Source organism: Misgurnus anguillicaudatus, chromosome 2 (assembly GCF_027580225.2).
Source record: "Misgurnus anguillicaudatus chromosome 2, ASM2758022v2, whole genome shotgun sequence".
In the NCBI taxonomy this organism is placed as follows: Eukaryota; Metazoa; Chordata; class Actinopteri; order Cypriniformes; family Cobitidae; genus Misgurnus; species Misgurnus anguillicaudatus.
The window spans coordinates 13,934,260-13,948,610 of NC_073338.2; the positions used below are offsets into that span (position 1 = coordinate 13,934,260).

At 36.2% G+C, this 14,351-nt stretch overlaps 1 protein-coding gene across 2 annotated transcripts in view; it reads right to left on the reverse strand.

Annotated features, from left to right (window-relative positions):
• The window catches only part of dis3l2 (DIS3 like 3'-5' exoribonuclease 2), a 30,511-nt gene that overhangs the window by 9,972 nt on the left and 6,188 nt on the right, over positions 1 to 14,351 (reverse strand). For both annotated transcript variants that reach the window (XM_073873051.1, XM_073873053.1), the window contains exons 6-13: positions 10,979 to 11,117; positions 9,532 to 9,617; positions 8,882 to 9,111; positions 8,621 to 8,794; positions 8,202 to 8,281; positions 7,999 to 8,111; positions 3,273 to 3,380; positions 2,916 to 3,149 (exon numbers count right to left, since the gene is read on the reverse strand). In XM_073873051.1, the coding sequence (XP_073729152.1) occupies positions 2,916 to 3,149; positions 3,273 to 3,380; positions 7,999 to 8,111; positions 8,202 to 8,281; positions 8,621 to 8,794; positions 8,882 to 9,111; positions 9,532 to 9,617; positions 10,979 to 11,117 (1,164 nt within the window). The remainder of the gene's footprint in view (positions 1 to 2,915; positions 3,150 to 3,272; positions 3,381 to 7,998; positions 8,112 to 8,201; positions 8,282 to 8,620; positions 8,795 to 8,881; positions 9,112 to 9,531; positions 9,618 to 10,978; positions 11,118 to 14,351) is intronic.

Here is a 14,351-nt window from a genome sequence, read left to right on the forward strand (position 1 = left end):
TTTTTGTGAAATATGGGAGTTTTGCTAAAATCTGTTAATAGGCCGTATTTTCAATTCGCAATGTCAATTTAAAGGGTAATGGAAATGCAGCTACTAGGGGGTCAGCTGACATTGCATGCTGGCTGTGTCTGGGTGCAAAGTTGCCCTCTCTCAACTTTCAAATACCGCTACAACCTGAAAGAACTACTCGCTTTTGTGTTAGGGGCGGGGCCATGCACGGTGGCTTCAGTGCATCATCGAGACAGCGAAATATGGAAAGCTGTTTAATAACGGTGTAACTCCACAATACATAGTTCACAGTTTTTGTAACGCGTTTCAGCTATACATTTCTAACATTTATAACGTGTGTAGAAACAATTCTGTGAATGACTTTACAGACTTTAATTTTAACAGAATTTGTATTATAGTTGTTTAATAGATATGTCATTAAAAATACTGACTCGTCCATAATTTAATAAAAACTAATGAACAAACAGTAAATACACATTGTTCCTTGCTTGTCCTTGGAAGTGTACCAGTGTACTTCGTCCAAGTACAACGAGTTCTTTGAATGCCTCTTACATGTTTAAAGGGAGTTTTTTTATGTCAAAATGCATCCTCCTAATAGAGTTAAGGTTTAAACTTTTTTTTACATTTTGCTTTGTGATGCTAGAGTGTTATGTGTTATAAGCAGGGATAAACCACATGTTAACAGTTTTATGGCAGAAAGCCTGTGCCGTGCATAACCCTTAAAGATTTGAGTGAGCCCCATTGCCTGAAGGAATCACCACCCAAACAGATCCATCACTGTATTCAAAGCAGATGCATGTTCTCATAAGTTTATGACATTTCTAGGTAACAAGTGTTGTATAACGGAAAATCAGATCAATCGCTCCGTGCATCGGTTCATTCATCCGTGTAACCACCGGTATATCCATCCATCTATCATCTGTCTATCCTTTCATCCATTTAAGGATAAAAGTACTACTGCTTTAGAAGAAAGACTTTTGGATTAGAATGCTAATTTTTAACTATTTTGGTCATTCATATCACAGACTAATTTAAGTATTTAGGCCATGTTTACATCAATCCGTTTACATTTTAAAACGCATTACTTTTGCCACGTTTACGCATTTCATTTAGACTACTCCACCGTTTTCATCCCTCATAAACAAAGTGGTTCGTAAACGCTTTAGACCCTATGTTAGTTTAAGAACTCCAAGATTGCGCTGCAGTGTTAATCGTGTAAACGAACAGCTGCTTTTATGTGACAGCGCATCATTTTCAAAGTAAAAGTGATTTTTATTTAGGTAAATGGAGGTTTGCAGAAGAGGTTTTGCCCAAAATAGTAAACATAGTGGAAACAACTATTATAAACGCTATATCAGATCGTTTTAACATGAAACGCATTGATTTCTTACAAAGCTCATTGATTGGCCCGCTAATATGTACATTGTGATTGGCCTGAATACCTCCGACGTCAGCCAGAAAATGTGACGCTCCTTACCATGTTTGAAAGATTTGGTCACAATGCAATGCTAACAGGATTTAACTTACTTCTGTGAGTCTGAAGCGGGAGGAATTATGATAATGTCGTTCTTTACTACATCACCAAACCCAGGAAATAAACTGTTGCATACAATCCGTGTGTTTGTTGTAGTCCAAGAAAATGGATTTATGTTTTGAGACGATAACTCGCGTCATTGTTTACTTTGGGGTTTGTACCTTTTGCATATCGTTAACGTACTAATATACACTTACACACCAAAAGAAATGTAAAACGGTGAACTGGACGATAGTTGCTCTTTATAGAGCACCTATTGTCCGATTCATGTTTTTAAATTTCCTTTGGTGTGTAAGTGTCCAAAAGGTCCAAACCCAAAGTAAACGATGATGCGAGTCATCGTCTCCAACTTAAATCTTTTTTCTTGGACTACAACAAACACATGGATTGTTGGCAACAGTTTACTTCCTGGGATTGGTAATGTAGTTTTTCTGCGCTGAAAGCTGACACTCCGCCAGCTGCTGGCTGTTTTGAAAAACACAATGCTTCCATTGGGAACAATTTAAAACATGCACCGGCCGCGGGCCTAAAAGCTTTGGTGTGCACGCCCCTTAAAGGTCACGTTCTTTCTGATCCCATTTTTTAAACCCTAGTTAGTTTGTAATGTTGCTGTTAGATCATAAATAATACCTGTAAAATGATAAAGCTCAAGGTTCACTGCCAGGCGATATATTTTCTTTAACAGAATTCGCCTTTCAAAGCCTACAACGAACGACCGGTTTGGATTATAGCCCTCTACTTACTGCTTTAATCACATCACTAGAACAGTTTTTTTGACTAAACTCCGCCCACAGGACCAGGCAGTGACCAGCTAAGCTAACGGCAAGCTAAGCTAATGGCAAGCTAAGCTGCTATCGAATCATAACACACTAAACAAACTACACAATCAGAACTCAATGCGTATTTCTGAAGGAGGGACTTCAGAGAACAAGGAAGACATCAGCCTGTTTTTAGGACAGTGATAACAGCATCATACAGATAAGTCAATTGTGTGAAAAATATTGCATTTGTTTTACACGTGAAACATGAACACATGTTATATTGCACACAGTAAACACAATCAAAGCTTCAAAAACACAGAAAGAACGGGACCTTTAAAGCTATACATCATACTAATTTTGACCCATACAATGTATTTTTGGCCATTGCTACAAATATACCCATGCAATTTTTGACTGTTTTGGTGGTTACAGATTTTTTTGAGCTCATAAGAACCAAATATAACAAAAACGCCTACCCCTAGTAAAAACCTTTGTTTAGTCTATACTCTCAAAAAAGTATTAAATCTGCTGTATCAGCACAGGGACAAGACAGAATTTAAACAGAGACAAAGAAGGTATTAGCATTTTTTCAAAATGATGTGCAGTCTGACCTGGTCGAGCCTCAGAGCTCCGCCCTCAAAGCGCTGAGAACGGAGTTGTTTGGCGATGTTGTGCAAGTTGAGGACGGCCTCCTGTATCTCTTGTATGGAGTGGTTCGGGGAGCAGGGTGGCAGCTCGTCAGCACTGAAGCTCTTGTCAGGGTCTTCGATCATACTCTGAGCGTGATCGTAACTTAACTTAATGCAGGAACAGATGACCGATCGGCCGAACCATTCGCTCAGGATCTACAGGACATATGAAAACACCGTTATAAAAAACACAGGATTCAGAGAGCGCTTTGTAAGGACCACAGACACACACACACACACACACACACACACACACACACACACACGCGCGCGCGCTACCTTGCCCTCTGGAGAGAGCTTCCAAATGACAGAGAAGGTCAGTCGATCTGTCAAAGGGTTTAAGCTGCACAGCTCCTCACACAGAAGACGAGGCAACATGGGGATCACCTGCGACAAAACACTGAAATGTCAAATATGATACATTTCCTTAAAGGGACACTTCACCCATTTGCATTAAGCTGTGTATAGTTAGAACCCCAGTCATGTTTTTGAATGGTCATGCATCATTCCCTCTGTTTCCACTGAGACAGGAGAAATAGAGATTTCAGTGTTGCACTTCCTTCTTTCAATGATGTAAAAATCATCATTTTGCATCATTGAAAGCAGGAAGTACAATATCTTTGTAGAGGGGGTGAGACTACAAACACCCCTTTTCTCGGTCAAATAGGCACCAAATTCTAAATTTATGTTACATTTCGACTACAAATATGATCCACTTTTGATAAAGATTAAAGTTTCCACGGGTGAAATGCTCCTTTAACAATATTAGTAAGCTTAGAAATTGTACCTGACAGGAACTTTAAGAAGTTTTCCATACATTCTAGGTCATGGAAATTTAGCTTTTAAGTCAGAGAAAAGTCACGGAATTTGACATCTGGCTTAGAGTGGAAACCCTGCCATTAAAACCATATAAAACAAAGGCCAAAAATATCTGATCTGTCTGTTCACATTATAAAAAGTCTGATGTATGTCACATGTGAATCAAAAAAGGATTTGAATCATTAAACTGTGGCAATTACAATGACATAATGCCACCATCAAAGAAACTTTTACACCAAACAAAGTTAAATTTGAACGAAGATCGCTTAAACATACTCTCTATCATCGTACCTACCGCAAGGCCAATAAACAGAAAATTAGCCCTAAGCATTGTTTTCATCATGACAATCACCTTTGTAAGCTTCTAACATAAACTTGTCTGAGAAGATATTAAAGTCTAATTTCATGATCTCATTCAGGAATCTCTTTATTTTATAAATAAGGCAAGCTCAATAACCTACAAACCCTGTGATAAATCATAGCGTAAAGCCGTCTTCGCCGAATGAGAAAAAGATTTATGTGCCTTTAAAGATGAGACGGCAATAACAGACCAGTGAGGTTGCAAAATACACAGTGGAATGTGATTGTATCTCACAAAGCAGAAAAGGATAAATGGAGTCAAGTCATCAAACATTTTACATAGGTCATTTGACACATTCGTCAAAGCTATGGAAGTTTGATGACCCTGTGGTTCAAGATATAGCTCAGCATAGGACCTACGGCGTAATAATTCAAGGAAACAAATAAGAGTAGTTTAATTAAAGCTGCAAAATGTAACTTTGCCTCTCTATCGCCATCTCTGTTTGAAATTAAATTTTAGGTTATATGCGTTATAGTCAAATGATGTCAAACGGAATTAATTTCCCTCTCTGTATTAGCTGTTATTTTTATCTTGCTTTTTACTTGTAAAGCTCTTTGAGAAGTAACATTGAAAGGCACTATATAAAATAAAGATTATTATTATTATTATTTATGGAAAAGTCAGTCTCAATAGCTCAAATTATAAATCACTATAATAAGCCTTCCCTTCATGAAATGTGGTACGGTAAGGAGACCGATATTTCAATAATAAGTAAATTTGCTCAATTATTAATACTTTTTTAACAAAACAAGCTTCAGATCCCTTTAACGGGATAGTTCACCCAAAAATGAAAATAATGTCATTAATGACTCCACCCTCATGTCGTTCCAAACTCGTAAGACCTCCGTTCATCTTCAGAACACAGTTTAACATGTTTTATATTTAGTCCGAGAGCTTTCTGACCCTCCATTGAAAATCTCTGTACGGTATACTATCCATGTCCAGAAAGGTAATAAAAACATCAGCAAAGTGGTCCGTGTGGCATCGGTGGGTCAGTTGGAATGTGTTGAAGCATCAAGGGTGCATTTTGGTCCAAAAATAACAAAAATTTCGAGTTTGTTCGGCATTGTCTTCTCTTCCGCGTCTGTTGTGAAGCGCAAGACTAAAGTCACGTGACTGCAGTGAAGCTGACGACGTGTTATCCTCAGACATGTTTGCGAAGATTTTTTTTCAAACTTACAGCATGCATCTCACTCAGACTGTAAACGAAGCCGGGTGCACAAAAAAAACAGCCGGGGCGCACCAAATAACACGTCAGCCGCGTCACTGCAGTCACGTGACTTTAGTCTCACACAGACGGAAGAGAAGACAATGCTGAATAAATTCGTAATATTTGTTATTTTTGGACCAAAATGTATCTTCGATGCTTCAACACATTCTAACTGACACACTGATGTCACATGGACTACTTTGATGATGTTTTTATTACCTTTCTGGACATGGACAATATACTGTACGTTGATTTTCAACGAAGGGTCAACAAGCTCTCGGACTAAATATAAAACATCTTAAACTGTGTTCCGAAGATGAACGGAGGTCTTACGAGTTTGGAACGAAATGAGAGTCATTAATAAATTTATTTTCATTTTTGGATGAACTATCTTTACCTTTAAGCCATTCCCATATCTATTTTTAACACAATGCAAAAACACACTCTCATTACTGTAATGCAAATAAGTACTAATGATTATTTACTATTAAAGCCACAATATGTAATATTTTGTAATAAAATATCCAAAAATCACTTGCACAATGCGATATTTCATGCAGCTGTATACCAACAGTGGTGTTGGCCCAAATCCTTATTATTATTATTATTATTATTATTATTATTATTATTATTATTATTCATATTTGACACATTTGTATTTAATGTTTCAGATCATGAAACAAATTTAAATACTAATCAAAGATAACAAGTAAACACAACATGCAGTTTTAAAATGAAGGTTTTTATTTTGAAGGTGAAAGTAAATCCAAACCCACATGGCCCGTGTAAAAAAAGTGCTCCCCCTAAACCTAATAACTGGTTGGACCACCTTAGCAGCAACAACTGCAATCAAGCGTTTGCGATAACTTGCAATGATTCTGTAACAGCGCTGTGTAGGAATTTTGGTCCACTCATCTTTGCAGAGTTGTTGTAATTCAGCCACATTGGGGGGTTTGAGAGCATGAACCGCCTTTTTAAGGTCATGCCACAACATCTTAATAGGATTGAAGTCAGGACTTTGACTAGTCCACTCCAAAGTCTTCATTTTGTTTTTCTTCAGCCATTCAGAAGTGGACTTGCTGGTGTGTTTTGGATCATTGTCCTGCTGCAGAACCCTAGTTCGCTTCAGCTTTAGGTCACGAACAGATGGCATGAAATTGTCCTTCAGGATTTTTTGGTAGACAGCAGAATTCATGGCTTCATTTATCCCATCATGTCTTTCAGGTCCTGAAGCAGCAAAAGAATATTGGGAAACGGATATATCGATTGATCTCTAGAGTTATGTGAGTTGTTGTGCGCTCTTTGGGTAATTTTGGACGGCTGGCCACTCCTGGGAAGGGTCGCTACTGTTCCATGTTTTAGTCATTTGTGGATAATGGCTCTCACTGTGGTTCGCTGGATTCCCAAAGCTTTAGATATGGCTTTATAACAGTTTCGAGACTGATAGACCTCAATTACTTTCTTTCTCATTTGTTTCTGAATATCTTTGGATCTTAACATGATGTGTAGCTTCTGAGGATATTTTGGTCTACTTCACTTTGTCAGACAAGCCGTATTTAGGTGATTTCTTGATTGCGAACAGGTGTGGCAGTAATCAGGCCTGGGTGTGGCTAGAGAAACTGAACTCAGGTGTGATAAACCAAAGTTATGTTTTAACAAGGGAAGTAGGGTGAACACTTTTTCACACAGGGCCATGTGCGTTTGGATTTTGTTTTCCCTTTTATAATAAAACCTTCATTTAAAAACTGCATGTTGTGTTTACTTGTGTTATCTTTTATTAATATTTAAATTTGTTTCATGATCTGAAACATTAAATTGTGACAAACATGCAAAACAAATATTAAATCAGGAAGGGGGCAAACACGTTTCACACCACTGTACATTAATTACAAAAGTTTCCTTTAAAAAAAATCATTTTAAATAATTGTACCATCCGCACTATCCTCAGATATCTGCTTGTTGAAACTATGGCAAGACAATTGGACAAATTGGACGGCTATACAGCATTAAAATATCTTCATTTGTGTTCATCACAACAAAGAAATTTATACCGTTTTTAACAACATGAGAGTAAGTAAATGTTGACAACATTTTCATTTCAGGGTGAACTATTTCTTTAATATTATAATCACATATATTTATTTATTTATTTATATATTTATCTTAGGATTTGTTTTACTGCAGATTTATACAGTTTATACTCTCATACAGTAAAACAGCATTTTCTTTTTTGTTTAGGGTTTGCAATGTGTCCTGGACACTCCCTCATGTACCAAATGATCACTGAAATTGTTATTTAAAATGATTACAGCATGAAATACAAGAAGAAACCGTTTTATGGAGAATGACGTTTTCCATCAAACATGTTGCTTATTGAACATGACATCCCTCTCCCGTTTCAGATCATCTTTCATCTCCCGAGCAATTTAATGTGCATGTCCAACAAAATGCCATGCTGTCAAACAGTCAGACTTGTGCCTACAGCATCAACATGGATTTAATTGACATCTAAAATTGCACTGCAAATTTAAGAGACTCACTTACTTGTGTACTATTGGTTGGTCATTTTTCCACAAATAAAATATTTTGAATTTTAAAACAAATAGCACTTTTACCTTTTGGACAAGATAGACACTTGTGGCTCTTCGGCTGGCGATTTGATCCAAGGCGTTTCCTTCCTCCACAAAATAACTCACATCAGCTATGTGAACACCCACCTCAAAATTACCTAAACAAAGAAGAATACAAAGTCACTTGCACCACTTTAAAAATGTTATTGATAAACTTGAACGTTTAAATTCATGATCAGGAAAATTACCATCTGACAGCTGCTTGCAGGACAGTGCATCATCCAAATCTCTGGCTGTAGCTGGGTCAATTGTAAAAATGCATTCTTTTCTTTAAAAAAAAATACAAAATACTTTTATTAAATGTATAGCTCCTAAGCGACTCAATTTGAATATTCACATTATTCCAATTTCATTCAATAATCAAATGAAATGCAAAGAAATTCATACAAATGTTTCAAATTATGTCCCATTAGCAGCATTCTCCAACAGGTATGGTCTCAATTGTTGAAACTTTGTATTCCACTCATATTATTGCCTTTTTAAAATGAATCCTCTCATTGTTTTCCACATTTTTATAAATCACTTGGATAAAAACTTAACACTTAAATGTATTATATATATTTAGGAATGTGGTGGTGGTCTAATGGAGAATAGTAAAGCAGCCTACCTAAGATCTCTTCTCCTGGAAAGCTCACGGGCAGGGATGCTCCAGGGCAGTTCTTGAGGAAGACATCCCAACACCTCCTCTGAAAACTCAGAGAAGTCCACATCATATTCAGTCAGGATGCCTTCCGTTTCTGGCTCTATTTCACCTGCTTGTCCTAATGATTTCATAAGCCGCCTTAAATCAGACAGAAGCAAGTTAAGTTTAAAGAAAAAGTTCAAAGTATCTCTATGTTAATGTTCAGACTATGTACAGAAAACTCACCCTTCAGCGAAGTTGCTGTCCGCTGGCCAGTGTGTGATTCGACAGATGAAGAGTGTGTTTTCATAGTCGCCAGGTCTGGAGGTAAAGTTCTCAGGACAATCTGTTAGTGGCACATTTACTCTGGGTACACGGTGGTCCACAGGAGAAAACATGGCAAAATTCTTGTCTGGGAGAAATTTGAGGAAGCCTGATGCTGCCCTGGAGTGCTTCTGTTCAACAATATACACAACCTGAAATACAAAACATCCATTTACTGATGTTAAGACAACATAATAACGGTCTACAGTTGTATAAATATAAAACAATCAAGACATACCAGCCACCACCCTACTCTCTAGTTATCAGTAAGAATTGGCCATAAAAACTGGCTATGTAACGAAGCCTGACTATGATCCTTAATTTATAAATATTTACACTGATGAATTAATGAATTCTGTAATGAACAAATGGATAAACAAATGAGATGCAAAACCCTTTAAGTGACATGTTTTCTTGTAAATGAGCATTTTTATTAGACGATAAACCGAATAATATCTCATTTTTGACAAAGGTGGCACTCAGAGGTTTTTGCATCTAAGCTTCTCAAATGAACAAACGATGTCATTGTCCTAAAGATACATTCTGTATATTCTGTGGAACATATTACTAACCTTTCCAGTCCTTTGAAAAGTTTTCTCTGAACGTGATCCAGAACTGTTTGATTCAGTACCATTTTTACATTGTGTCATAACAGAGCCTAAAATATGAGAAAAATAACAGGTATTTATTTTCTGTGTCACTGCCTATAATTGGCTGCTGTTTGGTATGAAATAGAACTTTTCTTTCGGTTGTGGAAACATCCCTGCTGCCTTCAATAAAGTGAATTGCCAGATTTTTATCTCTATCCTTTGTACTTCACCATATTACATTACTTAGCCACTGGTGTACCTCATGGTTCTGTGCTCGGCCCCCTGCTTTTCTCAATACACAATTGCAGCCACTACTCAAGCACAATCTTTTCTTACTACTGTTATGCAAATTACCAATTAAGCATCCAGTATACATTGTCTGCATTAATCTTGGCCTGCCTTGTAGACATCGCAACATCAAATATGCTTTATGTCAACATCACTCTGTGTCTCACTTCACAGGTATGTGAGCAATGATCTTTGCTCAAATAAAACTATGTTCCTGGGGAATGAGTATTCGAATTTCACCTGACCTGAGCAGCTGTTTGTCCTACAATCTTCCAAGAAACATATAGCATATTATTCCATGAGCACCTGACCCACAAACACACACAGTTAAAATACTCTCTAAACCCTTGCATACTACTGTTTTACTGTTCTTCTCTACAATGTCATACTTTTTTGGCCTACATCGCTGCATTTATATTGTTTAGATCTCTCCAATGAATCGCTTGTGTTGTAGCATTTCTCTTCCTAAGATGTTTTAAACAGAAGTGTTTCCTAAATGAATCAATTTATGTATTAATTGAATGCAGATGTAATGCAACACTTTATTTCGCCTGTAAACAAAACTTGATTGTTAAAGTGTCATTTAAGGACATAACAATGTGTCATGAAGATCTCTGTTTTGGAAAAAGTGGGGTGAATAGCTTATTCATTCTGCAAACACAATCATGTCTTTCTTTGCCTGCTCACTTCAGTCACCACATGCCCCGTATCAGACTTGACACTCTGGAATCCACTGCCGTCTTTAAGCTACGAACATTTAATGATTTAATAGGCAACTTCGGCAGGCATGTGCAAACAAAGTGATTTGGATTTGATAAAGAGGAAAAAATTTATCCCAGGTCTTGGCTTTCTGGTTCCGTTTAGTTCTCAATGAGTGACTCAACAATTTCAATTCCTGTGGATATACGTAAAACTCTCTTATATATTTATAGCCGACCTGATTTCTAGAGTGATACGTCTAAACTGTTGTGGTGTGCACATGTAAATTATGGATATGCCAAAACCTTCAGTATTAATAATGACTACAATACACCATTTGATTAGCTTAGCACATCTTAGCACATGCACACAAGCTTACATAGACATGAATTTATACATTTGCAGTACCAAAAGCTGGATGACAAGTGAAAAATCAATATACCTTTATCATTGAGATTGACACTCGCCATTTTTTTGATCACCTCACCCTCCTCATCGTATTTGGCTTCCACTGTGACATCAGGAGGCTTTGATGGATTCTGATTGGCTGAACTGCTCTCATTTAGGTCTACATTGATTGCCTGCAAAATACATTTAACGTGTCACCACTTTTTACTGACAAAAATCGTATATTTTACAAGCATCTACAAGCATATGACTTTAATTCTTACAATTCATTCACAGTCATTTTACAACAGCTGTGCACGTGGCTTATCTAATCACAATTTCGTCGGCCATACAAGTCAGTCATTTTCGGATTCGGAGCCACACGCAAAGTTCCCAAAAAATGCGATCTTGCACACTTAGCACGCATGACAATCGTGTGCACCAACTGCAGACACATCAATTATAAACCAGGCTGACACATATAAATGCAACACTAGGCTACCTTTATTACATCTCTGCTTATAATGTTTGTCAATGAGATCATGTTTCTCATATTTTTTGAAGGACAGCATCTTCATGCATGGGCATACCGAAATTTTCATCCACTTGAAAAAACAGATCTCTTTTGGCACATTTCATTTACACATTTGGCAGATGCTAACTTGCCGTGCATTTAAGATATACATTTATTCAGTATATGTGTTTCTTAGGAATCAACCTATGACTCTTTGTGCTGCTCAGTGCTCTATCAACTTAGCTACAGAAACATTGCCCAATGTGCCCAATGGGTAAGCCCAAGGTAACGTAACAGTGTTGATCCGTGCCAGAACCCTGACATGTTCAACAATTCGATTACTGTAAACTTTACATTATGCACAACCTATAGCGCAAGGAGGTATAGTCTTTATATCTGTGGTCAGACTCGCTAGTGTTCAATAAATCATATTTTCGATGCCACCACTGTACATTAATAAATCGTCTATTAGAAAGCATGTTTAACGGTATAATGTCAGTAACATTTCTCTTTGGCAAGCAAATAAATTGTGTTTTTCATCATCACTTTTGTGGTTTCACCGTCTTTACAAGCTTTGAAAACAAGCCAGTATGAAGTCAGGCTCAAAATCCGCTGGCTATTATCCATACTTGACTTCAGATGATAGTGGATCACCTTACATGACTCTGCAAATCTGAGAATCAATACATTCGTGTCCTTAGGGTCTGATAGCTACATTTTCATTCGGTTTAATTGCTTTGCTCCTGATTATTTACAAAACGTCTTGACATAACTTGCCTCAAAGCATTTTAGATTTCCTGACACACAACTGCCCACACATGCACACTTATCTAGAAGTACAGGGAACCGATTCAATGATGTGGCTCATGTAAAAAAAGTTAACTTAACTTTTAAAATAAAATGATATTATAGACACAGTAAAGGTTAAAAGTTTGGAAATGTTTCTCATGATCTTAATAAATGTTTTCATCTGAAGATGTGTTTAAATATTTGAAAACACTTTTATAGACAAAAAATGTATGAACAAATTCATTTTTTCATTAGAAAACTAAAATAATGAATTAAATTTAATACTAAGGAAAAAGCTGCCAATAATAACCAAGAAAAGATTTGAAATTTATCAATATTTCTTAAAATGCATAAAAGCAAGTAGCTTCTTGAAAAAAGTCACAAATACGATTTTGCTAATTCTATGCAAAGGATGAGAATGTTAATTATAAAAAATCTTTACAAAGTACTTTATTAACAAAGGATTTTTCTGTATTGTTTTCACAGCTGTTTTACCCGTATTTTACCTGAAGTTGTGTTTTAGAGATGACAGAAATGTCTGTAAATTACTGGATAATGTCCAGACAAAAAATTACTGGTACATTTACTGTTTTTTTACAGTGTTGCAAATAATAAAATATAATAGTTTTGATTTATTTTAGTCACAACAAAATTCCTATAGCTACATTTTTGTTTTGATGAGTTTACCATTATTCTTTATTACACGGCACTCGAAAATGCTTAAAAGAGCACCTATGTCATTGCTAAAAACAACGTTATTTTGTGTATTTAGTAAAATACAATGTGATTGCGTGGTTTATGGTTAAAAACACATTATTTTCCACTTTATACAACGGGTCTGTTGAATGCTGTATTCTGATTGGCTGAGAAATGTTCCGTGGGTATGCATTAATTTCTGATAACCGCACACCTAACTTGTCAAATGTCTTAAAAATAGGCACCAGAGCAATGTTTGTGGTAACGGTGGTATAAGAGGAATAAACGATTGTCATTTTTTACAAGAAAAATAACAAATATACACTTTTAAAGCACAACTTCTCGTCATGTAGATCCGGTCGTGATGCGCCAGCTGACCCCTCAAAAATGACAATCGTTTTGCTAGATAAGACCATTATGCCTCGTTTGGGATTGTTTATAGTCCTTTGAAACTCCGTTGAAAAAAACTGTTAAGTGTTGAGTTAAGTATTAAATGTTGGGCTCTATTTTAAAGTCCATTAAAATTAGAAAAATCCTGCTATGTTTTCCTCAAAAAACATAATTTCTTCTCGACTGAACAAAGAAAGACATCAACATTTTGGATGACATGGTGGTGAGTAAATTATCTAGATTTTTCTTTTAAGAAAATTGACTAATCCTTTAATAACATATATGACATTATATTTACAAATGATTCATGTATTTGTGACATCTGAATGTCTTGTCTTATCATAAAACCGAAAGTAAACGTGTTTTTTCTCATGGATCTACATTCATTAAAAATTAGCAAATAAAATATTTCAAATCAATATTTAATGTTGTAAATAGACGTGTTATTAATGAAATAATGTCCAGTCACCAGGTAGTTATTGTGAAATAAATATGCCCTGTAGTGTGATACAAGACCCTACCCTGGCCTTGGGTCCTGATCACACTGTCGGGGCTTATTTCTGCGATAACAACAGCTGCCTATACATTATCCCTTACATAATGTGGAAAAATATATGTGAAGAATGAATAAGTGTTTCCAAACATTTGTATATATAGGTAAAGGTGCATTGTGTAACTTTTAGAAGGATCTCTTGACAGAAATGCAATATAATCTACATAACTATATTATCAGGGGTGTAAAGACCTTACATAATAAACTGCATTGTTTTTATTACCTAAGAATAAGGTTTCACACTCTTCCCCCTTCCGACACGAGCAATAAAAGCTAACGCCTCCGGCCTTAATCACACTCATACTGATATAGAGCTACAGTATATCACACTCCTACTCGACCAATATTGCTTCATTAATAATTAATGATTTAAAGGTTACTATTCAGATCTAGTCACTGCTAAACTAAATAATGATTCTGATGGTTTTTCTTTGGCATTATTAAACTAAAATTAACTACAAGCTCAACTGATTTCACAAAACCACA